The sequence below is a fragment of the Camelus ferus genome, chromosome 15 (assembly GCF_009834535.1).
Source record: "Camelus ferus isolate YT-003-E chromosome 15, BCGSAC_Cfer_1.0, whole genome shotgun sequence".
Taxonomy (NCBI): Eukaryota; Metazoa; Chordata; class Mammalia; order Artiodactyla; family Camelidae; genus Camelus; species Camelus ferus.
Genome location: NC_045710.1, coordinates 18,910,001 through 18,936,435, shown reverse-complemented (window position 1 = coordinate 18,936,435; position 26,435 = coordinate 18,910,001). Strand labels below are relative to the sequence as shown.

The following is a 26,435-nucleotide window of genomic DNA, read 5'->3' as shown; positions in this document are numbered from 1 at the left end:
TTCAATCAGCTCTTAAAGATTTTAGTCTGTTTAATTCCCTATTGTTAAAATTATTTACATTAAGAATTACTTGTGTATCTTCATCATCATTGTCCTATATTTTTTTTTGCTATGTGTCAGCCACTGTTCTAAATGCTTTACTTTTAAGAAATACTAAATAAAATATAGTTCCACTAAAAAAAAAGAGTTACTTTTGTAATAATTAAATGCATCCCTCCTAAAATAAAGGAACCATATGCTCCCTGTGGGCCTATACAGTGTTGGTTAATGTGTAGGACAGCTTCCTTTGGGGGAGCATATTAAAGGTCTTCAAACACAAGAAGTTTCCTCTTGAACCCAGGATCAATAACTGTGTGTATATGTTATACATATGTGTGTGTGAGAGTAAAACAGAAAGACAATTTGTGAAGTCTTCAGATTAGGATGTGTTAGGGTGGGAAAATGTTGGGAGAAAGATTTCTGCAGAGTAGGATAGTCAGAGTGCGTGTGTCAGATGCTAGGAATGAGAAATTTCTGAGGTGGAGTCCTCAGAGTCAGAGTCAGAGTGATTGAAACCCTCTAATTTTGTCTTAGGGGAAGTTGGTTAACCATCCGTGTCCACCCTATGCCTTGGCTTGGGCAGCTAACAGCATTGTGGCTGCAGGCTGTGATCGGAGGATTGTGGCATATGGGAAGGAAGGCCATGTACTACAAACTTTTGATTATAGCCGTGACCCTCAGGAGAGGGAGTTCACCACAGCTGCAGCAAGTCCTGGGGGCCAGTCTGTTGTGCTGGGAAGTTATGACAGGTGGGTTCTCTTTTCAGTTGCCTATTTTCCCTGTACACTCTTTGCTTTAGCCCAGTTATTCTCACCCAGAGTGGGAGACTGAATCAGAATCAAGTGATTCTCAAGTTTTAGTTCATGTACTTTCCTCTTCCTGTTCCCACCCTCCGTTGGCATGTAGGCAATTCCAGAATGCACTGTGCTCTTGTTGTGTCTCTGTGCCTCTCCCCAGGATTCCACAGCAGAATTCATCTCCACTTTCTTTGTGTTCCCCTTGCCCCTTTTCAGACTACTGACTTAGTCTTTATCACATTATATTATACTCTGGTATTTGTATCTATCTGGCTTAATCAAAGAATCCCTGAGAAAAGGGTCTATTCATTTTTTTTTAATCTCTAGGGCCTAAGTTAGTATTTAGTACATAATATTGTGCAAATGTTTGATGGATGAATGAATAAATGATGGAACAGTGGATAAACAGCTAGTGTCAGGGTCTCATCACTTCCTTGGAGCACTTTTTAACCCGAGCTTTCTCAGTCCTGTCTTTCTGTCCCCTTCAGTTTCATGTATCTCTTCCTTTCTTCTCTGACTCCTGCCATTTCTCTTTTCTTTTTCCACATTTCTCTACTGCTAACAGCTCATTTTTCTAACCAGCCACAATCTCCTTTTGTTTTCTCCACTCCTATCACTCTTCTTCCCTTTTATTTTTGACTTGATTTTCCCAACTTACTTCCTTTGAACATTTTGTTCTCTCATCCTAGACTCCCTAACTTATCTGTTCTCTTTTATTTCATCTATTCTCTGATGTAGCAAGACTAATGTCCCTCAGTTACCAGCCTGTTTTTCCTCTTCTACCCAGCCTCCATCTCTTCTAAAAGCCACATACTTATTTTCAGACTTCGGGTGCTAAACTGGAGCCCTCGGAGAAGCATCTGGGAAGAGGCAAAGCCCAAGGAGATTGCCAACTTATATACCGTCACTGCCTTGGCCTGGAAGCGGGATGGCTCACGACTCTGTGCGGTGTGTTACTTGTAACCCCTTTCTGCTATGGTGACATTCTTCAAATTAGGAAAATTCCTGCCTTATCCTAAAGCATTCTCTCCTGACGCTAGAGAATCTCCTCTTCCCTTTCGACCACAACCTAAAACTCTAACATTACAGGCAGGAAAGAGAAATTCATACCTTGTTGGAGGCCAAAAGAGTTTTATAGGCAGGGCTGATTTCTCCCTTACATCTCGTCACTGTGTGATGCCCTTGAGTCCTGCTATTGCCACCTCTTTCCCTGCTGGTACTTCCAAAAACAACCATCCCTCATACTGCCAGCTCTTCTATAGATTCTAGAACCTAGGTTTTGAGAGTGTCTCTAAATACCCTCCGCATGCCTCCATACTGTGTGTTACTTTCCCTGTATGCTGTCCCTTTCCCTTCCAGGGCACACTCTGTGGTGGAGTGGAACAGTTTGACTGCTGTCTCCGAAGGAGTATTTACAAGAATAAGTTTGAGTTGACATATGTGGGACCTAGCCAGGTAAGCAGCTGATAGCCTGCCACACCGAGATCTTGCCATCTTGCAATACTTCCTGCCATCTGGCCACAGCCACAGTGTCAAATTTAACCTCTGGCAGAGCTATTCTGAGGAACAGAACGTGTCAGGGCAACTCTGGCAACTTTCCTGCTATAGTTCTTCTAGCTTATTGTAGGAAAAGGTTTAAACACCAGGCTTAAGGGCTACAGAGATTGCCATTTACATCTTCCTGGTTTAAAACTTCATTGCCTATATGTCAACTGGGAAAGTTGATAAATAGGATTATAGTTCTGAATTCTTCTGTTCTAGGGCCTCTGAACTCACTGTGTATGATGTTACAAGCTAATTTCTTAGTTCCCAAGCCGACTTTTTTCTCTACTTCCATCCTCCTTTCCTTCATTTATTATTCGTTGATTCCATCTTTCTTTCATTTTTCTCCAGCAATATTTATGCATTCTTTATATGTCAGCACTGTTAGGCATCGAGAATTCAAAGATAATTATCTGTAATATGTTGTCCCTGAATAGAGAAGATCATTCCAGCAAAGGAGCCAGACATAATCAAAAAATAATATAGCACATTGTGGTAAAGTTATCATAAAGGTTTGTACAAAGAGCTGTGGGAACATAGGGAGAGTGATTGATTTTACCTGGTGGAATTTTCAGAATCAGATGTATTATAAACATCGAAAGAGATAAAATATGAAAGCATTTCATGTATAGTAAAGCATTATGTAAATATGAGGTGTCCTTCTTACCAACAATAACCTAGGCAAGGAAACAAGATGTTACTCTGTTTAGCACTGTGGAGGCGGGCGAAGGGCACAGTGTGCTTACCGCTGTTTGGGATTGGGAGAAGCCTAGGGAGCTCAGACTCATCTCCTACCAAGGTGATTGTGAAGAACCTCTCATCGGGGACCAGGGTGGTACTCAGGTCACACTATGGCTATGAGGTGGAAGAGGTGAAAATCCTGGGAAAGGAACGTTACCTGGTGGCCCACACGTCAGACACACTGCTGCTGGGGGACCTGAACACTAATCGCCTTAGTGAGGTAGGAACCAGAGGTGGGGAGGTGGGGAATGAGGCATCCTGAGGTGCTCCTCAGGCGAGCCATGGTCCCTTGGGGGAGGGAGGCTCTCCACAGGAAACTCTTGTACTGGTGTTGAGGACCTGGTTTCAGGGAATGAGACCTGGGAGGGTTAGAATCCTGGAATGTGAATCACCATTATTGGACTGTTTTTATACCATCTCCCAGAAACATAGGGACGTGGGCAAAATCTGACAGCATCTCTTCTGTGCAAAGTCAAAGCCTCCCAAAATTCGATCTTTCTGCCTCCCACCCTGTCGTTCTTGCAGCATTGTCTTGGATAATTATCCACATTATTCTTTATGTCTTCTACCCCCTTCACAGGTAGCTTGGCAGGGCTCCGGTGGCAATGAGAAGTATTTCTTTGAAAATGAAAATGTGAGTAGAGCTTGTTTCACCATCACTGTCTTGATAAACCTCCTTCTAGCTTCTGTGTTAGAAGGATGGCAGGTGGCAAAGGGTTGAGGAAAGAGCAGATAAAGGCGGAGGATAAAACAGGCAGGGGAACAGAATAAAGAGAAAAGTGGGAGTCTCTTTAAACTGATAGTATACGTCCCTCTACTGTTTTTCTGTTTCTTCATGCAGTCTTTCCACCATATAACAGCTCCGTTCATCCCCAGGTATGCATGATCTTTAATGCTGGAGAGCTAACACTGGTGGAATATGGCAGTAATGATACCCTAGGTTCTGTACGTACTGAATTCATGAACCCCCATCTCATCAGGTAACTACACAAGGTTCTCTAAATTTTTGAAACCCAAAAGAATTCCTTTTTGACTTCTACCTCCTATATCCTCGAATTAATCCAAAAACTTCTTCCCTTGAGTTATTTCAGAGCTCTTGATAAATATCCCAACCACCTAAGCCCATTTTGTCTCACCTGACCCTTCATGTTTCAGTGTCCGTATTAATGAGAGGCGTCAGCGAGGAATGGAGGATAATAAGAAACTGGCTTATCTTGTTGATATTAAGACTATTGCTATAGGTGAGTAAGACTCTCATAATTTTAATAATATAATAGATGTTTGTAAATCACTTCCATATCACAGGATTGTATGCAGTGGAAAATCCAGGAATCCACCAGGCAGTGGATAAATGTGTGACCTCATTTTTAACAGTGGATATGTGAAATGTTTAAATCCGTGTGTCCATGTCCAAATCTAGAAGTCTAGATATAGATGCGTTGGTACATGAAGGCCTGCATGTATAATTATTCATGTTCTCTAGGCATATATCTTAGGGGTGGAAGATTGTGAGTTGTAGAGGAGAACCATTAGCAAATGTAAGAATTTTTCTGTTTAGACTTCATAAAATCAGAGACTCTTAGAACTGATAGGGCCCTTATTTCTGTATAGTTTGTTGTTAGTAAGTAGTGATGACCAACTTTATTTGCATTTCACAAATGTTCACATTTATAAATCTTATTTTATATATTAATAGTTTTTTTTTATCATGAAATGTTTCGAGCACGGGGAAAAAATACAGAGAATAGCATGGTATTCTCTGAAAAGGTTGGAGAATAACATATCCAGATAGTGTAGTTGTTAAGAACAGGGCTCTGGAGTCAAACCTCCCCATTTCTCTACTTCCTACTCATGTGATCTTAGGTAAATTACTTAACCTTCCTGTATCTCAATTTCCTCACCCACAAGATGAGGGTAAAAATAGTCCCTACTTCATATGAAAAACACTTAGACTAGTGCCTGGTACGTAATAAGTGCTTAATAAATGTTAGTTACTAATAATAATAATATCATTACTGCTACTTGTGTACCCATACCCGGTTCTGTCAGATCCTTACATTTCATTATACTTACCTGAGATCTTTTCTGTCTTCTCTTATTGATGGACATTTAAGTTGTTGGTTTTTTTACTGTTACAGCATTTCAGTTCTCTAAGGTTTACAACTAGCATGGAATTGCTGAATCATAAGGGAGGTACATCTTCAATTTCACTAAATATTTCCAAATTGCTCTCTGAAGAGGTTGTACCAATTTACATTCCCACCAGCAGTTACAGTTCCACATCCTCTCCAATACTTGAAATTGCCTGACTTCATCATTTGGCTCAGTCTGATATATGTGAAATAATATTTTATTGTATTAATTTTTTTGTTGTTCATTTGTCTATTAGCCATTTGGATTTCTTCTTCTGTGAATTGCCAGTTCACATCCCTTACTTCTATTTGAAATTAGGTTGTCTTTTCCTTATTTACTTGAAGGAGTTTTGTGTGTGTATGTATATAGGCTTTGATGGTTATTTGCATTGCAAGTATTTTGTCTCAGCCTGTGGCTTGTCTTTTCTCTCCTTTTCACTGTCTTTTAGTGTTCAGACATTTTTAATTTTAATGTAGTCCATTTTATCACTTCTTAATAAATAGTTTGTGGTTTTTGAGGTCTTACTTAAGAAATCCTTCCCGACTCCCTCTTATATTTTAGCATTTAAAAATTTTGCTTTCTACCTGGAATTTATTTTTGTGCATAACGTGGGTAGGACTCTAATTTTATTTTTTTCCATATGTTTAACCATTCATTGAAAGCCCACTCTTCACCCACTAATTTGTAATGTCATCTCTCATAAATCAAGTTTCCGTATACATATGGATCTGTTCTTAAGATATTTTTATATTTCATGAATTTTATATTTCACATGAGGTTGCTGAGCTCAGAAATGTAAGTATCTGTAACGGAAATAATAATACAGTCCAGTGGCCTAAGTTCTAACAGCAGTAATGACCTGTGAGACTTTGGACAATTCACCTCGCTCTGTAGGTCTCATCTTCAGTGTGTGTAAAATGACAGAGTTCTTCTCTTAACCTTTTGAAGTCACTGACCCCTTTGAGTATCCAATTAAAATCATAGATCCTTTCCCAGAAAAAAATATATATACACATATAATTTTGTGTATAATTTCAGGGTATTCACAGAAATAGAGTCCTCACAGCTCTTGCATTCTATGAGTGTACTTATAATTGTGGCATTAAAGCATGGATTCATCATTTTGTTTTTTAATTAAAGGAAGATTCATTTTTAAGTAAGTTGGTCTTCCCAGTTGTGGACATCAGCTGGCATTTGATCTTTAACTTAAGTGTATTTAACAAAGGCAGGCACACTGCTTGTTGATAATGGATATCAGTAAGAGTTTTGAATTGCCTGTGTTCAGGAGACTCCCTGAAAGCATCCTAGCCAACCCTGAGTGGTGTATTCTAAACAAATTGTATCTTATATGTCTACAAAATTCAGACCAAACTAATACTCATTCTCTGCACTGACCAGCCTAACTTTAGTCGGGTTCCTTGTATTTTGTCTGTGTGCCTTCACAACTGTTTGCCCCTCAGCGCTCTTACATTATCGGCGCTTAAATGGGCAGGGAACTCCTCAGAGCCCGTATGATAATCAAGGTCATTTTATTCATCAGTTTTCTCTTGTTGTGATTGGGGCTCATCGTGATTAATAGGAGCCAGCTGCTCTGTACTTCTGACCTGCTCTGAGACAATTCCAAGAGTCCCAGGGGAACTCACATTTCTTGATGGGTCTGGATGCTTTGCATTAATTACAGAGTTAAACAAAACCTCTATAATTTTAGAAGAAACTTGATATCTTAAGCATCTTAGCAAAATTATGTTGTGCTGACCGTTTGAATTCCTGTGTAATACGCTCTAGACTTATGCAACATTCTCAAAGCCAGACGTTCAGAGGCTGCCTTGTACCTTGTGTGTGATTATGTGGAATCTCCCTCCTTAACCCTGTTTCCTTTATTCTTTAGTGGATCTGATTGGTGGCTACAACATTGGTACCATCAGCCATGAGAGCCGTGTGGATTGGCTGGAACTTAATGAGACTGGACACAAACTGCTCTTCAGAGACCGGAAACTTCGTGTGAGGATGATTGCTAAGGCCTCACTTAGCCATTGACTAGTGCATGAGGGATTTGGTACTAGGTGCTACCAGGGATTGTGGGATGCAGAATGGGTCATAGTTTCTTGGGTTTATGCCATTAGCATAGCAAAAGGCACAGAAGAATCAACATTCTTCATATCTGGTATCACAGCTTATCCCATTTTACCCTTAAGGGGATTGTATTTTGATGGCAACCAAACTCAAGAGAGGAATTTGGGAGTTGATGTCTCTCTTACTATTCGCAAATCTGTGCCTTCTTGAAACATCCTTACCTTACATTCCTCGCTCTCATGCCTAGCTGACCTTTATCCACACCTACCACTCCAGTGCCCTTCAGCTACGCTTATCTGGCAGCACTGAAGCTGACTTGAGGACAGTCTCCCCCAGCCCCTTGTTGATTCTGATCTCAATATGAAATCACCAAAGAGTTCAACCTTAGGGGCAAAAGGAACTCTGGTGATTTTTCATTGTGATGTGAAAGCCACATCCCAAATTTCCAGACCATTTAATTTGTCTGGTGGCCTTACTTCTTTAATCCAGGCTGGTAACTCTAGCCCAGAGTTTTTATAAAAATGAAAGTCTGACCTTTACCTAACTTAAATTCCTAGGTTGTAGCTCTTTGCTCTTTTCGTTATCTCTTATTTGACCAGAATCAGAATATATCAATGCAGCATACACTTCAAGGGTTTATGCTTGCAGGTCAGTAAGCTTTGAAATTCAGCGTGTACCTGACTGGTAGGTTAGCTCACCATATTTTACCATTAGGAAAATGGTCAAGATCAGAAGACACCCATATCTCCTCTTAACTGTGCTGTCTGCTTCTTCCTCATTCAGTTGCATCTCTACGACATCGAAAGCTGCTCTAAGACAATGATCCTCAACTTCTGCTCCTACGTGCAGTGGGTCCCAGGAAGTGATGTGCTGGTAGCTCAGAACCGAAACAGCTTGTGTGTATGGTACAACATTGAAGCACCTGAGAGGGTCACCATGTCCTCTATCAGGGTATGTTGACACCAGAACACCTCAGACTTAGTGTCAAGCTAATTAATTAGAACCCCAAGGAAGATCTGAAGGCTGCTTGATTTTCTCTGCCCACCACCCATAATCTCTTTGATGGAGTTAGCAAGTGAAGCTTAGACTCCTTCCCACAGTGGACCGGGCCCCAGAACCATCTTTGTTCAGATCCCCAACATTATATTAGATCCTTGGAGTGTGGGTCTCTATTACAGTGGCCCTGGGAATTCACCAAGGCATAAGGAATTCCCTTATGCTGGATGATTTCCAACAGGAGGGGTAGTTCCCTGTCATTTCCTTGTGTGCTGATTCTATTACAAGCCGTTCAGAGTTCAGTTTTTCAAACCATCGATGAGACCCTCTCTCCTGTCCCACACCACATCACACACACAGTAATATTCCAAACTCTGGGAGGAGCCCATGCAAACAAAGAAAAGAGGCCCCTGTGCTGGGCTAGGGTGACTGGTGGGGGTAAGGGTAGAGCACTTGCTACTTTCTTTTTGTTCTTTTTCTATCTCTTTTTTCCTCCTTTTTTGCCTCCATTTTAAACTAATTGAGATTGGATTTTTTGGTTTGTTTTGTCCTTTTTAAAATTCTCTTCACTTTTTTAGTTTGAAGGTCATACATCCTGTTTCTATAACAGTTACCCTTAGAAGTTTACCATGTATGTAAAGTAACAAAGAGTAACGGTAATCAGCATCTAACCTGCCCTGCCCACACTCCACTGCAGATGGTACAAGGACAATGAAAGGCTTTACTTTGATTACCTCCTGTTTGCCATTGTTGTCTAGTATTTTATTTCTCTTCTGTTACCCCTAAGTTAGACATTATTATTTTATACAGACAGAATTTGTTAAATTTACCATAATAGTGCCAGTTTCTCTGTTCACCTTTTCTTTTGCATTGCTGATATTCCCTCTGGAGTTACTTTTCTTATTCTTGAAGGATATCATTTAGAAGTTTCTTTAGTGAAAGTCTTCTGATGATAGATGCTCAGTTTTTGATTATCTGAAAATGTTTTTATTTAGAACTTTGCTCTTAAGGTACTTGCACTCAGTACCCAATTCTAGATTGACAGTTAATTTTTGTTAGCCTTTTGCACACATTGTCCCACTGATTGAATTCTTTTGTTCTGACAAGTTATTAATAGCTCTTTCTGTATAGGTCATTTGTCTTTTCTCTGTGGTTGCTTTTAAAATCTTAGGTGTGTTGAAATTTCACTACAATGTGTCTAGACATAAATTTCTTTTTATTTATTTTCCTTGTTATATATTATGCTTCCTGTGTTTGTGAGTACACATATTTCCAGCAGTCTTGGAAATTTCCCAACCATAATCTCTTTAAACATTGCTTCTTCTCTAGCATTCTCCAGTCTTTTTGTCAAAACTCAGGCATATGTTGTATTTCTTGTCCTGTCTTCTAGGCCTTTTTAACCTCTCTTTCATATTTCTTTTCTCCTCATCCCATGCTACATTCTGGATAATTTCTTAAGATATATCTTCCAGTTAATTAATTCACTTTCATCATTATCTAATCTGCTATTTAAACCATCTGTTGAGTTTTTTACGTCGAAAATTAAATTTTTCATAAGGTTTTACTTGGCTCTTTCTCCAATCTGCTTGACCATTTTTGATATTCTCTTGTTCCTTGTTTAATCTTTCATTTCATCTTTTAGATCTTCACACAATTATTTTATATTCTACAACTGTCTTTTTTAATATCTGAGATTCGTGGAGGTCTAAAACTGTTGTTCATAGTTATTATTTACTCCTCTATTGTGGTTTGTTAACTTGTATTTTGGTAATTTTTTATTGTGACCTCATATTACGTTGTCATCTTTTGGAATCCTGGGGTCTCAAATGGACATGTTTCCTGCAGGGATGATTTGTGTTTGCTTCTGCAGGAACCAGGCATATTAATGACCTGTACCCCTTTGGTTCTCTTTACTGAAAGAGAAGATCCCAAGTTTAATGAGGGATCGTTGGATTTGGCCCCCTACACTGTTGGAGGACCCAAAGTTTATTCTTCTAATACTATGTTTGCCTTTGGGGCAACTGTACCCTTTCCCCTTGCTCACCTTTCATTTTTTTCCTGCTCAGGCTTTTCAGGTTTTAGCTTACTGACCTCTTTCTTTTCTTTCTTTCTTTCTTTTTTCTCCTTTTCTTTTCTTCTTCTTTTTTTTTTTTTTTTTTTTTTTTTTGTGGAAGTGGAGGGAGTAGGAAGCATTCCTAGTGATTTCTTCCCTTGGCCTCAGCAATACGTTAAAAACAACAGGTTCAAGTTGAATTTTAACAAAGGGGCCTTTAAAAATATTGAGTTGTGGAAGTGGGTACCACACTTTGTCACCTCACCCCCAGGCATTGTGCTGTCATAGCTATGAGTGTACTTTAACCCAAGGATATTACCATAGATGATGAGAGAAACTAAATGTTAGAAGAATAAGGGTAACTGAATTCCCTCAATGTGAGAACACTCAGGTGGGGTGAAGGTGGGTCTTTTCTGCAGCTGAGTCAGTGGAAACGCTAATCTGGCATTCTGATGGGGTGGGGGGCATTGAACTTTACAGGGTGATGTTGTAGGTCTGGAGCGGGGCGGGGGAAAAACCGAGGTGATGGTGACGGAAGGTGTGACTACAGTTGCCTACACACTGGATGAGGGCCTTATCGAGTTTGGAACAGCCATTGACGACGGCAACTACACTCGGTGAGGGGCAGGCTGATAACCAGCGAGGTGGTGGGAGAGTCTGGTTCTGACAGAGGAGGACCTGGGATGGGTGGTCAGACTGGTGATATCTGAAAAGAACCTGGTGATCCCAGGAGGAGATTAGACAAAAAGGGCAAGTAATTGCCTGAGCTTCTCCTCCCGTTGCCCCATCACTGATATTCCTCCATGCCCTCCTGACTCTGGACTCATTCCTTGTTCTTTGCTTCCTTCCCTCTCCAGGGCAACAGCCTTCTTGGAAACTCTGGAAATGACCCCAGAAACAGAGGCAATGTGGAAAACCTTGAGTAAGCTGTCACTCGAGGCAAGGCAGCTACACATTGCTGAGAGGTGAAGTGGGCTGTAGAACCCAGGTGGCAGGGAGCGAGGAGGGAGGGATGGCCATGTGGGTATTTTCCCTGTGGGCTGCTCCTACCCAGTGTTAAGGCCCTGCTTCCCTTCCCATGCCAGCATCTGTCAGTAGAACCCTTTAGGGTACAGTTATCCCAAACATCCTCTCATCCTAGATTATAAGAGTGTGTCTTTTATTGTTTTTGCTGTTTCTTCTTGTAACTAGGTGCCCCTTCAAAGTTTTCAACAACTGTACCCTACAGTCCATGCGTTGATGTATATATTCCAAGTAAGGGATAGGAGTGTAATTAATAGGACCAACATGGGACTTCAGACTCTGATTTCAAATCTTGGCCCCACTTACCAACTGTGTAAATTTAGAGAGGTTACTTAACCTTTCCAAGCCTTAGTTTCTCAGTTCTTTCTATGGAAAATGGGGATAGTTAATAGAATTTACCTTCTGGGGTGGTAAAGAAGAGTGGTGGAGCAGAGCAAATGAGAGACTCTGTGCAGAGAGCACGGGGTGCAAGTGCTCATTAAATGTCAGCTGCTGCTATTCTGGCAAGGAGTCATCGTTGATCCCTTTTTTCCCATCCCCGCACAGCTCAACTATCAGTGAGTCCTCAGGACTCTGATCCAGGGTCTTTAAAGCATATCTCTTATCTGTCCAACTCTGCCATCTCCACCCTAGAACAGACCACCCCCAGTCTCCTACTTGCAGTGTTGCAAAAGCCTCTTAATTGGTCTCACTGATAACTGTTCTTACACCCCTACGGTCCACTCATCTCATAGCAGCAGGAGGTAATTTTTTAAAAACATGAATTAGATTACATCATTTTCTTGCTCAGAACCTTCCGGTATTGTAGTTTCTATAAAACCCAAACTCCTTGCCATGTCCTAAAGCCCTGCAGTATTTGGCCTGTGCTTCCTTCTCATATCAGGTACTTGACCATTAGCCTCCAGCCGCACTGGCATCCTTTTGTCCCTGTGAGCACCAAGCTCACTCCTGCCTTAGGGCCTTTACACTAGCCATTCTCTCTGCCTGGAATAATTTTTTCCTACCTTGCCATGATTAACTCTTTTGTGTGTTCAGATCTCAGCTCAAATGTTAGCTCCTCAAACAGGCCCTCTCTGACTGCTAACTTAAATAATCCTCTTAGTTTTATTTTTGATTCTCTCAAATTATCTTTGTTTATTTATTTACTAATTATTTATTTCCACTATAAAGTAAGTCCCCTTTGTGCAGGGCCCTCATCTGTCTTACCCCTTTGTGTCTCCATTGGCAAGAACAGTGCCTGTCATATAACAGATTCTCATTACATATCTGCTGAGCCAACAAGTTAATGATGATCCTGTAATAATATTACCATTATTGCTTCCGTACTATAGGTGCTTTTCTGCTTTGGGCCATGTAGCGAAAGCTCGATTCTTACATGAGACCAATGAGATTGCAGATCAAGTGTCTCGGGAATATGCAAGTATTCTCCTGATTCATTCTGTCTTTCAAGCTATTTCTCTTAGCACTCAGCCCTACTCTTAGCTTTCCAGCCATGGCTAATTTCTTCTACCCTGCCACCCCACCTTCACCCTTAAGTTGGAGCATTTTGGAAGTGCTTATCAAACCTTGAGCCTCCAAGCCCTGTGAAGTTTTTCAGTTTCCCAAGTCTCTTATCTCCCATGCCTCTCTGGCCTTACTGTCTCAGCCTACACAGACAGAATGATTCTTGCAGCACTGACAGAATAACTAGAACCTCCTTTTTCCCGCAGGGTGGAGAAGGAACAGACTTTTATCAGGTCCGAGCACGTCTAGCCATGCTGGAGAAGAACTACAAGCTGGCAGAAATGATCTTCTTGGAACAGGTAATAGAAGAGGGACCAGATGGAAAAGGGGACCAGAGGAAAAGGAAGCAAGGCAAACTCAGGGGAGGGACGAGCACTGGTCAGCTGGGCTTCCAGAGGTTTGGGGAGAACTTTTAGAAAGGTTTATCCAGTTAATTTCACTCCTTAATTTCCTCCTCTGCATTAGTCCTTACAGTTACTTCTTTCTTTCATATAAAGTCTGCTATCTACCCCTAGACTTCAGAGCCTGTCTTTGAAATTCTTGTGCATGGAGGTAGACCCAGATTTTGTGAGGCCCAAAGTTTATACCATTTGAGGAGTGCTCTTTAAGAAAAATAGATTTTGAAGTGGCCTGTGCAAATAAGGTGCCCTTAAATTTAACCTTCTTTTATTTTCACACAAATTCCCCTCTTCTTGTGCATAATAAGTAAAGGGTAAGGCTTTTAGTCCACCTGGGCTGGCGTCTTGGCCAGTCTGAGAAGAGCTGGCTGATTTTTGATACTTGTATCTTTTTGGTGTCCCTCTTTCCTCTGCCTGGTTCCCCTAGAACGCTGTTGAGGAGGCCATGGACATGTACCAGGAGCTACATCGTTGGGATGAGTGTATTGCTGTGGCTGAAGCCAAGGTACCAGTTCTGTCTTCCCCACAGTTGTTCAGGACTCAGTTCCACCAATATCAGAAACCTCCTCTTGTCAAAGAGGCTATAGGTACTGGAATGGGGTTGGGGCTGGGACCTAATATGGTGAGCTAGGGCATTGACGACTGGGAGGATTTGCATCGCTGCAGTGGGACTGGAGAAGCATGGGAAGCAGCAGGGCAGGAAGGAGGGATATGACTCCTAGTTCTCTGTTGCGTGTCCAGGGGCACCCAGCCCTTGAGAAGCTCCGGCGGGGTTACTACCAGTGGCTGATGGACACGCAGCAAGAGGAGCGAGCAGGTGAACTTCAGGAGAGCCAAGGGGATGGCCTAGCAGCCATCAGCCTCTACCTCAAAGCTGGGCTCCCTGCCAAAGCTGCTCGGCTGGTGCTGACCCGAGAGGAACTGCTAGCCAACACAGAGCTGGTAGAACACATCACCACAGCCCTTATCAGGAGTGAACTGTATGAAAGGGTACGGCTGGCTTCCTATTCCTGTCCCTATCCCCAGGGCTCAGTACCCCCTCCTACCCAGAGGAGTCTTGGAGCACACAGCCTTCCCTGACTGGTGGCTGATTCTCCTTTCGGGACTGATACTTGACTTTTGTAGTAGGGGTATCTTTGTAGTAATATGGGATATGTTAACAGGCAGGTGATCTCTTTGAGAAGATCCGAAATCCACAGCGGGCCCTGGAGTGCTACTGTAAAGGCAACGCATTCATGAAAGGTACTAGCCACCTACAACCCGTCCTTCACTGTGGACTTTTGCCCAAACAGTCCCCAACTCCTGTTTTGTGCATCCGTTCAGGCTGACTGACTTCAGTTCTCCTCCGTCCCTCTACTTCTCACCTATGTTCTACGCATCATTTCTCTGTCTTACTTTTCCTGAGTCCCATCCCTGGAAATCTGAGCTAAGTGCCCTCTCTATCTCGGCAGCGGTGGAGCTGGCCCGATTGGCATTCCCAGTGGAGGTGGTGAGACTTGAGGAGGCGTGGGGAGACCACTTGGTACAGCAGAAGCAGCTTGATGCAGCCATTAATCACTACATTGAAGCCAGGTGTGGTGGTATGGGGGTTCAAGGGAGATTTGGGCATGAGGTGAGAGGTGATGGGGCAAGTAAGGGCACCAAGGCCTTACCTAAGAGAAAAGAAATCTCAAAAGATTGGTTGGAGTATGCCTGAGGTGTCTGCCTCCACCCATTTTCCTCTTTCCTCATACATATTTATGCTTTGCCCAACTACACCAGGTGCTCTATTAAGGCAATTGAGGCTGCCCTGGGTGCCCGCCAGTGGAAGAAGGCAATTTATATATTAGATCTACAGGACCGGAACACTGCGTCCAAATACTATCCTCGTGTGGCGCAACACTATGTGTCTCTGCAGGAGTATGAGGTGAGGAAGAGCCCCTTTCTGCAGCTGAAGCAGTATAGTACCAGGTGATGAGGAGAGAGCCCAGAGCAGGAAGTGGGGGCCATCTCACCAAATCTTTCTTCCTGGGGCCCAACAGCGTCACCACCCTGAATGGGAAGAAAGAGGTGTACTTCCCCCATTTCATCCTAACATGACATAGACGACTCTCCCAGACATAATAAAGCGAGTCTCTCGCTCTCTTCTATGCCAGCATGTGTGATGCTTCGTGAATAATGCCCACACAGTTATAGTATAGAATTGCCTTGCATTGCAGAAACCGGAGGCCCTCTCAGACTCCCATTGTCTTGTCTTCATACTGTTTTGGCTGGTCTTTTTCCAAAGCAGCAGAAAGTTTGAAACACCTATAGTCATCTTGTCTTCTCTGTGATTATACAATAAGGGTATCCAGGCTCTGCTCCATCCCAGCTGGGTTTTGTTCTTCCCTCCTGCAAGCTGCTTTAACTCTGTTGCTCTGACTTTTGTTTCTCCCTTTCTCAACCACAGATTGCTGAGGAGCTCTACACTAAGGGAGACCGGACAAAAGATGCCATAGACATGTACACCCAGGCTGGCCGCTGGGAGCAAGCCCACAAGGTAGGAGGTGGGTGGAGATCATAAGAAGAGAGTTCCACCCCTGTGGTTGTGTTGCCACTTTCCTTAGTTTCTGATCTCCCCGCTTCATCAGGCTCCCTGAAAGCTGAGGAAGAGTACCAAAATACAGTCTGGGTATCTTTGATCCCTAGCCACAGGGAGAGGCAAGGAGAAGAGAGGCTTTTGTTCCCAAACCTGCAATTCTGAAGTGAGCAGATGGGCTTGGGTACTGGGAGATCTGAAATACCACTGCTGAAGCTCAAGGCACACTGGTAACTGTTCTTGCTCCTGCTCCCAGAGCCCAGTGGGTCCAATAGGAGGAAGGTATTGGGAACATATGCTCCCAGCACAGTGCATCTCTGACCCTCCTGCCTTAGTAGGGTGTAGTTCTTACTCTGCTCCTTATGGACTTGGGATTCCCTAAACTGACTAGGAGAGTGGCAGTAACCAAATTCCTGTGCTTGTTGGGAAAGTTCAGAGTTCCTGAGAAAACAGATTCCTTTGAAGCCCCACTTCCCTGTCTGCTCTATGTTTCCCTCGGCTTCCCTTGGGAATTGGTGCCTAAGACTACCCTGGCTCTGCATGTCTACACAGCTGGCAATGAAGTGCATGAGACCAGAAGATGTGTCAGTGCTGTACATCACCCAGGCTCAGGAGATGGAGAAGCAGGGCAAGTACCGTGAGGCTGAAAGGTGAGCCATGGCCTAGGGGAGGTGTCGCAGGCCATGAGGCTACAGGGCTGGAGGGAGGGATGGGGTCTGCAGATATGTGCCCTCTGCCCAGAAGGCAGTGACAGGACCTCTTAGGAATGACGCTGACAGCAGGTCTAGGAGGCCCCAGGTATATCTCCAATCCGCAGGCTATATGTGACAGTGGAAGAGCCTGATCTTGCCATCACCATGTTCAAAAAGCACAAATTGTATGATGATATGATTCGCCTAGTAGGGAAGCACCACCCAGATCTCCTCAGTGACACACACCTACATCTGGGCAAGGTGAGCCCTTCTCCTTTCTTTGCCATCTCTTTCCCAGACAGGCTCCATCTCCCCACCTCTCCATCCTGACCCAACTTTCCCCAGGAGCTGGAGGCTGAAGGCCGACTACAGGAGGCTGAGTATCACTACCTTGAGGCCCAGGAATGGAAGGCAATAGTGAACATGTACCGGTCCAGTGGGCTTTGGGAAGAGGCCTACCGGGTAAGGAGTTCCTACCCTCATTGAGTGAGGATATACAGGCTACATCCTTCCCTGTTTCCCACTCTCAAGTTACTTGTCTAATTCTAAACTGCTCTTGGGTGTCTTTGAAAAATGTCCACACCTGCATGCAAAATTTCACATCCAATTTTAATGGTTTGTGAACCACCTGAAATCCATCCTTGGACCCATCCTTTAGGTTAATAGACCCTGAAACTTAGCCCTCTTCCTACTGCTCTAGGAGAGGCACTTGATCCTTGTCCAAGCTGAGGTCAGGTCAGAAATGAGAAGGGAGCAGCCATGTACCCCTGCACTGGAGGATTGCCAGGTGGCTTTGCTTTTCAGGTGGCCAAGGCTCATGGCGGAGCAAATGCCCACAAACACGTGGCCTATCTGTGGGCAAAGAGCCTGGGAGGAGAGGCTGCAGTTAGACTGCTCAATAAGCTGGGACTCCTGGAAGCTGCTGTTGACCATGCTGCCGACAACTGGTGAGGCCACAAGCCTTCTCTCTGCTGGCCCCTTACCAGACAGAGCCTTTTTATATAGAGTGAAAATTGCTGTATAACTGAAAAGCATTTCTAAAAGCTAAGGCAAGAGTGAAGAAATGTGGTGAGGAGAGATCCTTGAAAGAACTTGATAAAGAGTCAAGAATGAATTAGTAACTCTTCCCTGGGGACTCAGAACAGTGTTTAATCTTTGGCTTTTCTAAGGAGAAAGGTGGAGAGAGAACAGCTTTTAAAGCTAAAATACACTAAGCCAGTAATTTACTTCTGAGTAATGGAAGTGTGATTCTGTTAAATGCAAAATGAGCTTTTCTTTTTTTTTCTGATTTATTTTAACTTAATTATTAACTTATCAAAGCATAGTTGATTTACAGTATTAGCTTCAAGTGTACAACGTAGTGATTCAGTATTTTTATAGATTATACTCTAGGATTGTTATAAAATATTGGCTATATTCCTTGTGCTATACAATATATCCTTGTAGTTTATTTACTTTATACATCATAGTCTGTACGTCCTAATCCCCTACTCCCATTTTATCCCTCCCCCACTTGCCTCTTCCCACTGGTAACCATTACTTTGTTCTCTGTATCTGCGAGTTTATTTCTGTTTTCTTATATTCGTTTGTTTTGTTTTTAAATTTCACATATACGTGATAACATGCAGTATTTGTCTTTCTCTGTCTGACTTATTTCACTAAGTGTAATACCCCTAATACTCTAGGTCCCATCTGTGTTGTTGCAAATGGCAGAATTTCATTCTTTTTATGGCCGAGTAGTATTCCATTGTATTCATATACCACATCTTTATCCATTCATCGGTTACTGGATACAGGTTGCTTCCATGCTTCCATATCTTGGCTATTGTAAATAGTGCTGCTATGAACGTTAGGGTGCGTGTATCTTTTCAAATTAGTATTTTTGTTTTCTTCAGATACATACCCATGAGTAGAACTGTTAGATCATGTGGTAATTCTATTTTTAGTTTTTTGAGGAACCTCCATACTGTTTTCCATAGTGGCTGCACCAAATTACATTCCTACCAACAGTGCACAAGGGTCCCCTGTTCTCCACATCCTCAACAACATTTGTTATTTGTAGACTTTTTTTGATTATAGCAATTCTGACACATGTGAAGTGATACCTCGTGACTTTGATTTGCATTTCTCTGATGAGTAGTGATGTTGAGCATCTTTTCTTGTACCTATTGGCCATCTGTATATCTTCTTTGGAAAAAGTTCTATTCAGCCCCAAATGAGCTTTTCTTAAGCAAATGTTACAAACACCAGTAGTAATCCTGTATTGAGTCAAATTGCTGAGGGTAGTTTTTACTTGTTTTTGAAAGACTATTTTTCCGCTGGTGTAGATGTGGCTCAGGAGGAGGGAGCACCAGGAGTCCTTCCTTCTAGTCACTGTAATGCCATGCAGCTCACTCCTCTCGCCTCCCTCCTGCCCGTCCCCCACCTTCACAGCCTGCTGAGGCAGGAACCCGCTTCTCAGAGGAAGCACAGGCTTTCCCAAGTGTCTCCTGGTCCGCGGTGACAGTGGTGTGATCATCACAGGGCTGCCTCTCTTCTTTACATCTCTCTTTGCTGCTCTGTCACTTCATGTTGATTGTCTTTCTTAATCTGTCCCTTTTCCTCCCCTCAGTCCTTGCCCTCTGTGTTTCTTTTCCTCTTATGAAAGGAAGTGTAGAGTAGGCAAACCTTATCTGCACCTTCCATTTCAGCTCCTTTGAATTTGCTTTTGAACTCTCCCGGCTGGCCCTCAAGCACAAAACCCCTGAGATTCATCTCAGATACGCTATGTACCTAGAGGATGAGGTATGGATGTGATTCTTCTCCATTGCTTTTGACTCTGACCACAGAGTCCTCCATCCTGCCCCCAGCCCACTGCTGCCAGGCATTCAGGCCTCTTGTCTCATGGCTGCCTCTGATGTCAGTCTCCTTCTAGTCATGCATGGCTGCCTCTCTCCCTCTAGGGTAAATTTGAAGAGGCTGAAGCTGAATTCATCAGGGCTGGTAAACCTAAGGAAGCAGTCCTTATGTGAGTTACCCCATAAATTCCTTAATTCTGTCCTCCCAGACTCAGCCCCAGGATCTTTCATCTTCACCTAAATCTAAACCTAGTACTAATAAATCTTATACCCCTTCTGTGACATGGCTGTTTGCCTCTCCTTGTTGAGGCCTCAGTCCTGCACTCAGCCTCCTCTGTGTCTGCATCTGGGAGCAGGTTTGTCCATAACCAGGACTGGGAAGCAGCTCAGCGTGTGGCTGAGGCCCACGACCCTGATAGTGTTGCCGAAGTGCTTGTGGGGCAGGCCCGGGGTGCCTTGGAGGAGAAGGACTTCCAGAAAGCGGAAGGGCTGCTGCTTCGAGCCCAGAGACCCGGCCTGGCCCTCAATTACTATAAGGTAGGGCACCAGATTCAGGGCTATGAGGAGGGTGAGAGGATGTGAGAACCCTCAGAGCACTGCACTGACCCCTGTGCTGAGAAAAATCTGGGAGGTTAACAGTGGGTTGCGAGGAGGAGACGAGAGGAAGGAAAAGAGAGGTCCAAGGACCCAGAGATCAGTGGGCCCTAGCACCTGTGTGGCAGTGGGAAACTGCCACGCCTGCCTCTACCGTCCTGATACCTGGAAATCTGGTAGGAGGCTGGATTATGGAGCGACGCGCTGCGGATCTGCAAGGACTACGTGCCTGGCCAGCTAGAGGCCCTGCAGGAAGAGTATGAGCGGGAAGCTACCAAGAAGGGGGCGAGGTATATGAAGCCAGGGGACCAGGCAATGTTGTCAGGACGGCGGGGGGTCAGACGGTGCACACAGGGTGGACCGTGCTGCCCCTCCCCATCCCTCGGCATGAGCTCTCGGCCCCACAGGGGCATGGAGGGACTGGTGGAACAAGCGCGGCAGTGGGAGCAGGCTGGAGAGTATGGCCGTGCAGTCGACTGTTACCTCAAAGTGCGGGACGCAGGGAGCAGCAGCTTGGTGGAGAAGTGCTGGATGAAGGTGAGGCTGCCACACCCTGCCTGGCCCTACGCTTCCCTGGCCTCCGTTCACACCCAGCCTTCCTTCTCAGACGGCCATCTTGTTCCTCCTCTGTCTTTTTGTTTTCAGTCAGGGAGCAGGTATCTATTGAGTGCTTGCTGGATGCTAGATCCAGAACCTATGAAGGCTCTAAAAGAGGATATAAGACAGAACCCGCACAGCCAGAAATTGGGGGAAGGTAGACTAACACATGGCTCCGTTAGTTAATGTTGCATCTGAGTGAAGACTAAAGTGTGTGACTCCAGTGGAATTCAGAGAAGAATGGGATCTCTGTGGGCTGGAGGGGTCAGGGAGGTTCTGTGAGGGAGGAGATAGCCCTGGGACCAGAGCTGGAATTGGGCCAGATGGAGGCCGTGAAGAAAGCAGAGGCTCTTCCTCCACCGAGCAGCTCCTGAAAAGAAACCTCTAGCAGATTAAGCCAAACCAGTATGTTTCATCAATTCTAAGACAGAGTCTTTGTGTCTTTGAGATGAGGGCACATGTATGGTTTAAATGATGTGCCTTAATTCAAGGAAATACAGTATTAGTAGTTATGAGAGGGCAAGAGTGATCAGCTCCCTAAATAAAATGTTGGTGTGCTGATGCCCCTGCAAAATTTCCCTTAGCTTTCTGAGGCCTTGTAACCAAATAGCCCCGACAAGTTAGAGGGCGAGGAAGTAGAAACTAATGACTGGTTATGAGAGCTGAGCAGATTTTAATCAAGGATTTATTAAGCATCTGCTGTGTCCTACTCTGGGGCATTGTTCACTAGGGTCTGTGCATGACTATACCTTCCTCAGAGTGGTCAGAGGGTGGCTTCCTGGATGAGGGCACTTGAAACGTTGAAAGGTTTGGCAGGTATAGAAAGAGAAGCAAGAATAGGTGGGGAAAGACCAGGAAGATTAGCACAGAATGTAGCTAAACTGGACCATGTGGAAATTTAAATCTAGTGAGGATGTCAGCATCACAGTGGAAATAGAGTGAGCGTATGGAACACGTGGGTTTGTAGAATTACTGAGTGTTAGGGTTGTAAGGTGTCTCCAAGATCATCTAGACCAGCAGTGTCCAATAAAATATAATGCATGGCACAAAGGTTGAAGTCACACATGTAATTTAAGATTTTTCTAGTAGCCACATTCAAATAAATATAAAGAAACAAGTGAAAATAATTGTAGCATTTTATTTAACCCAATATATCTAAACTATTATTTCAACATGTAATCAATGTAAACATTTATTGAGGTTTTTTACATTCCTTTTTTCATACTAAGTCTTTGAAATATTTAAGTTTACAGCACATCTCAGTGGGACGAGCCACGGTGTGACTAGTGGCTACTGTTCTGTACAGTACAAATCTAGACTGACCATCACTCTTATGGATGAAGAAACTGAGGCTCAGAAAAGTCCAACACAAATAGTTGCAGAATGCCCTGGACTTCTATTTTTAGGGGTTCTTTCTCTATACCATGCTACCAAGATTCTATTTGTGACAAAGAACTTGAGAAACCAGTTTGTTAAACATGGCAGGACACTAAAGGCAGTGATCTCTGACAGCAGAGAGAGTGTCTGAAAGGGGATGAGCTGAGAGGAACAGATAGCTACTCTGATGGTCATTTAAAGGCGCTGATGGACTGTGAGGCAGAGTTTGCCCAAGAGCGTGGAAGGTGAGGAAGAGTGCAAGAAAGTTGGCAACTGGGAGGGGAAAAACAGAACAGGTCGAGGACCCCCCCAGCAGTATTTGTCTCTCCTACCCATTTCTATCTTCTGTTCAACCATTCAGGCAGCCGAACTCTCCATCAAGTTTCTACCTCCCCAACGCAGTCTGGAAGTAGTTCGGACCGTGGGACCCCAACTGATTGGAATCAGAAAGCACAGTGCGGTATGTAGGGTGGTGGGACTGAGAAGAAAGAGACTCCACAGAGGTGGGTGGAAGGGTGACATCTACACTCAGGCAGCTGTGTGAGGTGGGTCTCTTGGAAGGCATGGCATGCGCTTCTGTCTCCCCAGAGTTCCCAGAAGGGAGACTGGGGAAGAAGGGGAAAGGTGATCTCCAGTCTCTGATTTCCCACTGTGTAGGCTGCAGAGCTCTATCTGAACCTGGACCTGGTCAAGGAAGCCATCGATGCTTTCATTGAGGGTGAGGAATGGAACAAGGCCAAGCGTGTGGCCAAGGAGTTAGATCCCCGGTAAGCTCATGACCCTTCTCACTAGAAATTCTCTTTACTTCCTTTTGTAAAGACTGGGAGAAAGTTCTCAGGGGAAGGGTAAGATCTCTGGACATCTTCACAGGTATGAAGACTATGTGGACCAGCATTATAAAGAGGTCCTCAAGAACCAGGGCAAAGTGGACTCGGTGAGACTTGCAGAGTCAGCAGCAGGCAGACACATGGAGACCGGAGAGGTTCTCTCCCTCTTCTCCCCCTCATGTCATCTCTCCCCTCGTGTAACCCTGTCTTTTCAACTCATCCATAGCTGGTGGGTGTGGATGTGGTGGCCGCTTTGGACCTGTATGTGGAGCAGGGCCAGTGGGACAAGTGCATTGAAACAGCTGCCAAGCAGGTACTGCTCTCTTCCCCCAGTCCCAGCTCTTTTGTGTATTTTCTCTCGATTCCCCACCTGTCCCAGAGCTGTCTATCTCTCACTTCCTCCAAAGCCCAAACCCAAGGATCCCTAATCAACATCAGACAGCTCAGTCTTCCACACCCTGACACTGGGGTCAGAAGCCTAGCTGCGCCCAGCTCGCCTGTGCCCTTTGCCTCCTAAACAAATCCACGGCCACAAGTCAGCACCCCACCCTCACTGCCTGGTCTTCCTGACCCAACCTGCCCCTGCTTTTCCTCCACCCCCGGAACAGAACTACAAGATTCTACACAAGTACGTGGCTTTGTATGCGACTCATCTGCTCCGAGAGGGAGGCTATGCCCAGGCACTGGCCTTGTATGTGCAACACGGAGCCCCTGCTAACCCACAGGTACCAGCCTGCTCCTTGAGGTGAATGTTTCAAGGGAATTCTTACCTTCTCCTCAAGAACCACCCATCCCTTCAGAAACTGTCTTCTGAAAGGATTCTTTCATTAAAAGAGCATCATACCCAGAGACCCCACTCAGCCTCTTTTGAAATGTACAGCCTCTCCAGAGGATTTACCCTTTGAAGAAATACCCTGCAACCTCCCCCTGTTCTTAACTAACACACAGGAAACAGTCTTTCAGAGATGAATCGTGCACACACCTCTAGGGCCTTATTAACTGCCTCCAGAGAATGAACACCGCTCTTCTATCTGAGCATCACAGCTCTCTGGAATATTATCCCATTAACACTGTGACTGCGCATTCACTGTCACACATTTGCCCACACTCACAGAGCACCAGTTAGGAAGAAATAATTGTTTTCTTACTCTTCTCTCTTCCCTAATAACACTTTCTCCAGCATTGTCCCTAAGCTCCTCCACGCACACACATTTACAGCCTGTTTTCCTCTCTTTGGCCCCACTTCCCCTGACCTTCTCCTCTAGCTGTCCCCTTATCACTCAGCTCTCCTTCTTCCTCCATCTCTAGAACTTTAACATCTACAAAAGGATCTTCACTGACATGGTGAGCTCACCTGGGACCAACAGCGCTGAGGCCTATTACAGCTGGGCTGACCTCCGGGATGTCCTCTTCAACCTGGTGAGGAAGTGGGCTGGCCAAGGGTGGACAGGCGATTCCACCTGTCCCTGTCCTCTTCTCTTCTTTCATGCACACAAACCTTTACCCTCAGAGAGACTGTACCTTCCTCTGTCCAGGTGGCCATCAGTTGACCACTCTGGCCCTGGCACTCCTCTGACCCCTGACTCAGGCTGTGACTCTTCCCACTCTAGTGTGAAAACCTGGTGAAGTCCAGTGAGGCAAACTCTCCAGCCCATGAGGAGTTCGAAACAATGCTGCTGATCGCTCATTACTATGCCACTCGCTCTGCAGCCCAGAGCGTCAAACAGCTGGTGAGATGGAGCAGGGAGGATCACTCAGTCTTACATACACATCTTCAAATTCAAATAAAGCTGAATGAATTTAAGTTCTGGACAGTCTCAAGCTTGGCCCACTTCTCTCTTAGCTTCTTTTCTGTTTAAATAAATCTAACCCTTGCTGAGATGGTTTTCTTTCTATACTCCTATGACCTTCTTAGGGCTCTGTGCCCACACAGCTCCAGCCTCATAATGTTCAGATATTCAAACCCCATGATTTCTACATGGACCTTGTATAACTTATATAGGCCTTTGGCTTATTTATAATAGTATATTGTATATATTTTTTCATGGAGTTGGACAGTAGAATTCTAGAGGTGGGAGGAAGTTTAGAAATAATCTAGGCCCAGTTCTCTTGTGCAAATGTGAAAAGCTAAGACCCAGAACTGCTTCAGATCCAGAGCAATTTAATATTGATTGTTGGTTTTCTGGCTCTATGGCTGCCTCAGTTATAAGGCCATTGGTCTGGTAGCTCAGTCACTATAGTGCCAGGATGTTAATGCTTTGACTTTAATCCATAGGAAACTATGGCTGCCAGGCTTTCTATTTCACTCTTACGTCACACCCAACTACTACCTGCAGACAAGGCCTTCTATGAAGCAGGCATTGCTGCCAAGGTAAGCAGTGGCCAAGAAGGGTGGGGCTAAGGAGAGAAGAAAATCAAAAGCTGGAGGGTAGACTAGCCCAGCTGCACAGGGAGAGCAAAGCTGAGTGTGGGGCTGGTGATACAGAGGATATCATTTTCCTGCATCCTCCTGGACTGTTCCCCGTGTGTCCTGGAGAAGAGCTGTTCACTCCCACTTACAGCTTATCTCTGTTGCAGGCAGTTGGCTGGGAGAACATGGCCTTCATCTTCCTCAACCGCTTTTTGGATCTGACAGATGTGAGTGGGGCAGTTGTGCCCAGAGGTTGGGAGGTTTTGCCTGTCACACCAAGCCTGTCTCATGGCTGCCTATTCTGCCACAGGCAATCGAAGAAGGGACTCTGGATGCCCTTGACCACTCTGACTTTCAGGATACAGACATTCCCTTTGAGGTGCCACTTCCAGCCAAGCAGCACGTCCCGGTAAGGGCACAGGACTGGAGAACAGGAAGCCTCACCAGCACGAGTGCAGAGAAGGGAGGACACTTCAGGGTGATCCTCCCAACCCTCTGTAATGGGCATCGGTCAGCAATATCTTTGGAAGGGCTTCAGGCCTCACTATTCCTACAGTGAAAGTACAAGCAGAGGAAAAAGCCAAGGCTAGGATTGTGACTGCCAATCCAAGGAGGATCATTTGTGGGTGAAAGGTGGTACACAGGATGACGGCTTAGCAAACCCCCTACTCACCACTGTCCACTTGCCCTATGCTGCTCTGCCCTTCTCAGGAGGCTCAGAGAGAAGAGGTTCGTAACTGGGTGATCACAGTCTCAGTGGACCAGCGGCTGGAGCAGGTTCTGCCTCAGGATGAGCGTGGTGCCTACGAGGCTTCCCTGGTGGCAGCCAGCACTGGAGTTCAGGCACTGCCCTGCCTCATTACAGGTACAGAATCCTACAGCACCCTGTATTCTTTGGTGGACGGAAAGGTGGGGGGGAAACACCAGCATCAAGAAATAGTTTTATTGTGATTCAGTAAAGGATGCAGAAGACAAGAGCATCCTACTTTCTATCCCTAATTGCTCTTCTTCCCCTTCTCAAGTCCTCTCAAACTCCAATTCATCTTTTTGTCTTTCCCCACAGGATACCCTATTCTGAGGAACAAAATTGAACTTAAGCGGCCAGGGAAGGCAGCTAACAAGGACAACTGGAATAAGTTCCTTATGGCCATTAAGGTTAGAGAGGGACGCTTGAGGGATGGGGACAGCGAGAACAGCACTTTAGAGGAACCACCACCAACCACTAGAAGAGTGGGTGGGGCTGTGA

The 26,435-nt window shown here is 44.6% G+C and overlaps 1 protein-coding gene across 2 annotated transcripts in view; it reads left to right on the top strand.

The window, feature by feature from the left end:
• The window catches only part of IFT172 (intraflagellar transport 172), a 33,601-nt gene that overhangs the window by 6,909 nt on the left and 257 nt on the right, over window positions 1–26,435 (top strand). The window contains exons 8-47 of one of the 2 annotated variants that reach the window (XM_006189734.3): window positions 574–788; window positions 1,661–1,784; window positions 2,196–2,291; window positions 3,178–3,339; window positions 3,700–3,753; window positions 3,996–4,099; window positions 4,275–4,360; window positions 7,141–7,253; window positions 8,109–8,276; window positions 10,855–10,991; window positions 11,232–11,339; window positions 12,729–12,813; window positions 13,107–13,199; window positions 13,726–13,803; window positions 14,040–14,288; window positions 14,462–14,540; window positions 14,750–14,870; window positions 15,060–15,204; window positions 15,727–15,816; window positions 16,408–16,505; window positions 16,673–16,808; window positions 16,893–17,009; window positions 17,352–17,494; window positions 19,238–19,331; window positions 19,490–19,554; window positions 19,741–19,921; window positions 20,159–20,268; window positions 20,386–20,515; window positions 22,314–22,412; window positions 22,610–22,719; window positions 22,823–22,886; window positions 23,006–23,092; window positions 23,388–23,504; window positions 24,088–24,198; window positions 24,390–24,509; window positions 25,055–25,150; window positions 25,357–25,416; window positions 25,500–25,598; window positions 25,901–26,054; window positions 26,253–26,344. In XM_006189734.3, coding sequence (XP_006189796.1) covers window positions 574–788; window positions 1,661–1,784; window positions 2,196–2,291; window positions 3,178–3,339; window positions 3,700–3,753; window positions 3,996–4,099; window positions 4,275–4,360; window positions 7,141–7,253; window positions 8,109–8,276; window positions 10,855–10,991; window positions 11,232–11,339; window positions 12,729–12,813; window positions 13,107–13,199; window positions 13,726–13,803; window positions 14,040–14,288; window positions 14,462–14,540; window positions 14,750–14,870; window positions 15,060–15,204; window positions 15,727–15,816; window positions 16,408–16,505; window positions 16,673–16,808; window positions 16,893–17,009; window positions 17,352–17,494; window positions 19,238–19,331; window positions 19,490–19,554; window positions 19,741–19,921; window positions 20,159–20,268; window positions 20,386–20,515; window positions 22,314–22,412; window positions 22,610–22,719; window positions 22,823–22,886; window positions 23,006–23,092; window positions 23,388–23,504; window positions 24,088–24,198; window positions 24,390–24,509; window positions 25,055–25,150; window positions 25,357–25,416; window positions 25,500–25,598; window positions 25,901–26,054; window positions 26,253–26,344 — 4,590 coding nt within the window. The remainder of the gene's footprint in view (window positions 1–573; window positions 789–1,660; window positions 1,785–2,195; window positions 2,292–3,177; window positions 3,340–3,699; window positions 3,754–3,995; window positions 4,100–4,274; window positions 4,361–7,140; window positions 7,254–8,108; window positions 8,277–10,854; window positions 10,992–11,231; window positions 11,340–12,728; window positions 12,814–13,106; window positions 13,200–13,725; window positions 13,804–14,039; window positions 14,289–14,461; window positions 14,541–14,749; window positions 14,871–15,059; window positions 15,205–15,726; window positions 15,817–16,407; window positions 16,506–16,672; window positions 16,809–16,892; window positions 17,010–17,351; window positions 17,495–19,237; window positions 19,332–19,489; window positions 19,555–19,740; window positions 19,922–20,158; window positions 20,269–20,385; window positions 20,516–22,313; window positions 22,413–22,609; window positions 22,720–22,822; window positions 22,887–23,005; window positions 23,093–23,387; window positions 23,505–24,087; window positions 24,199–24,389; window positions 24,510–25,054; window positions 25,151–25,356; window positions 25,417–25,499; window positions 25,599–25,900; window positions 26,055–26,252; window positions 26,345–26,435) is intronic. The other variant, XM_032497249.1, reaches the window with a different exon arrangement.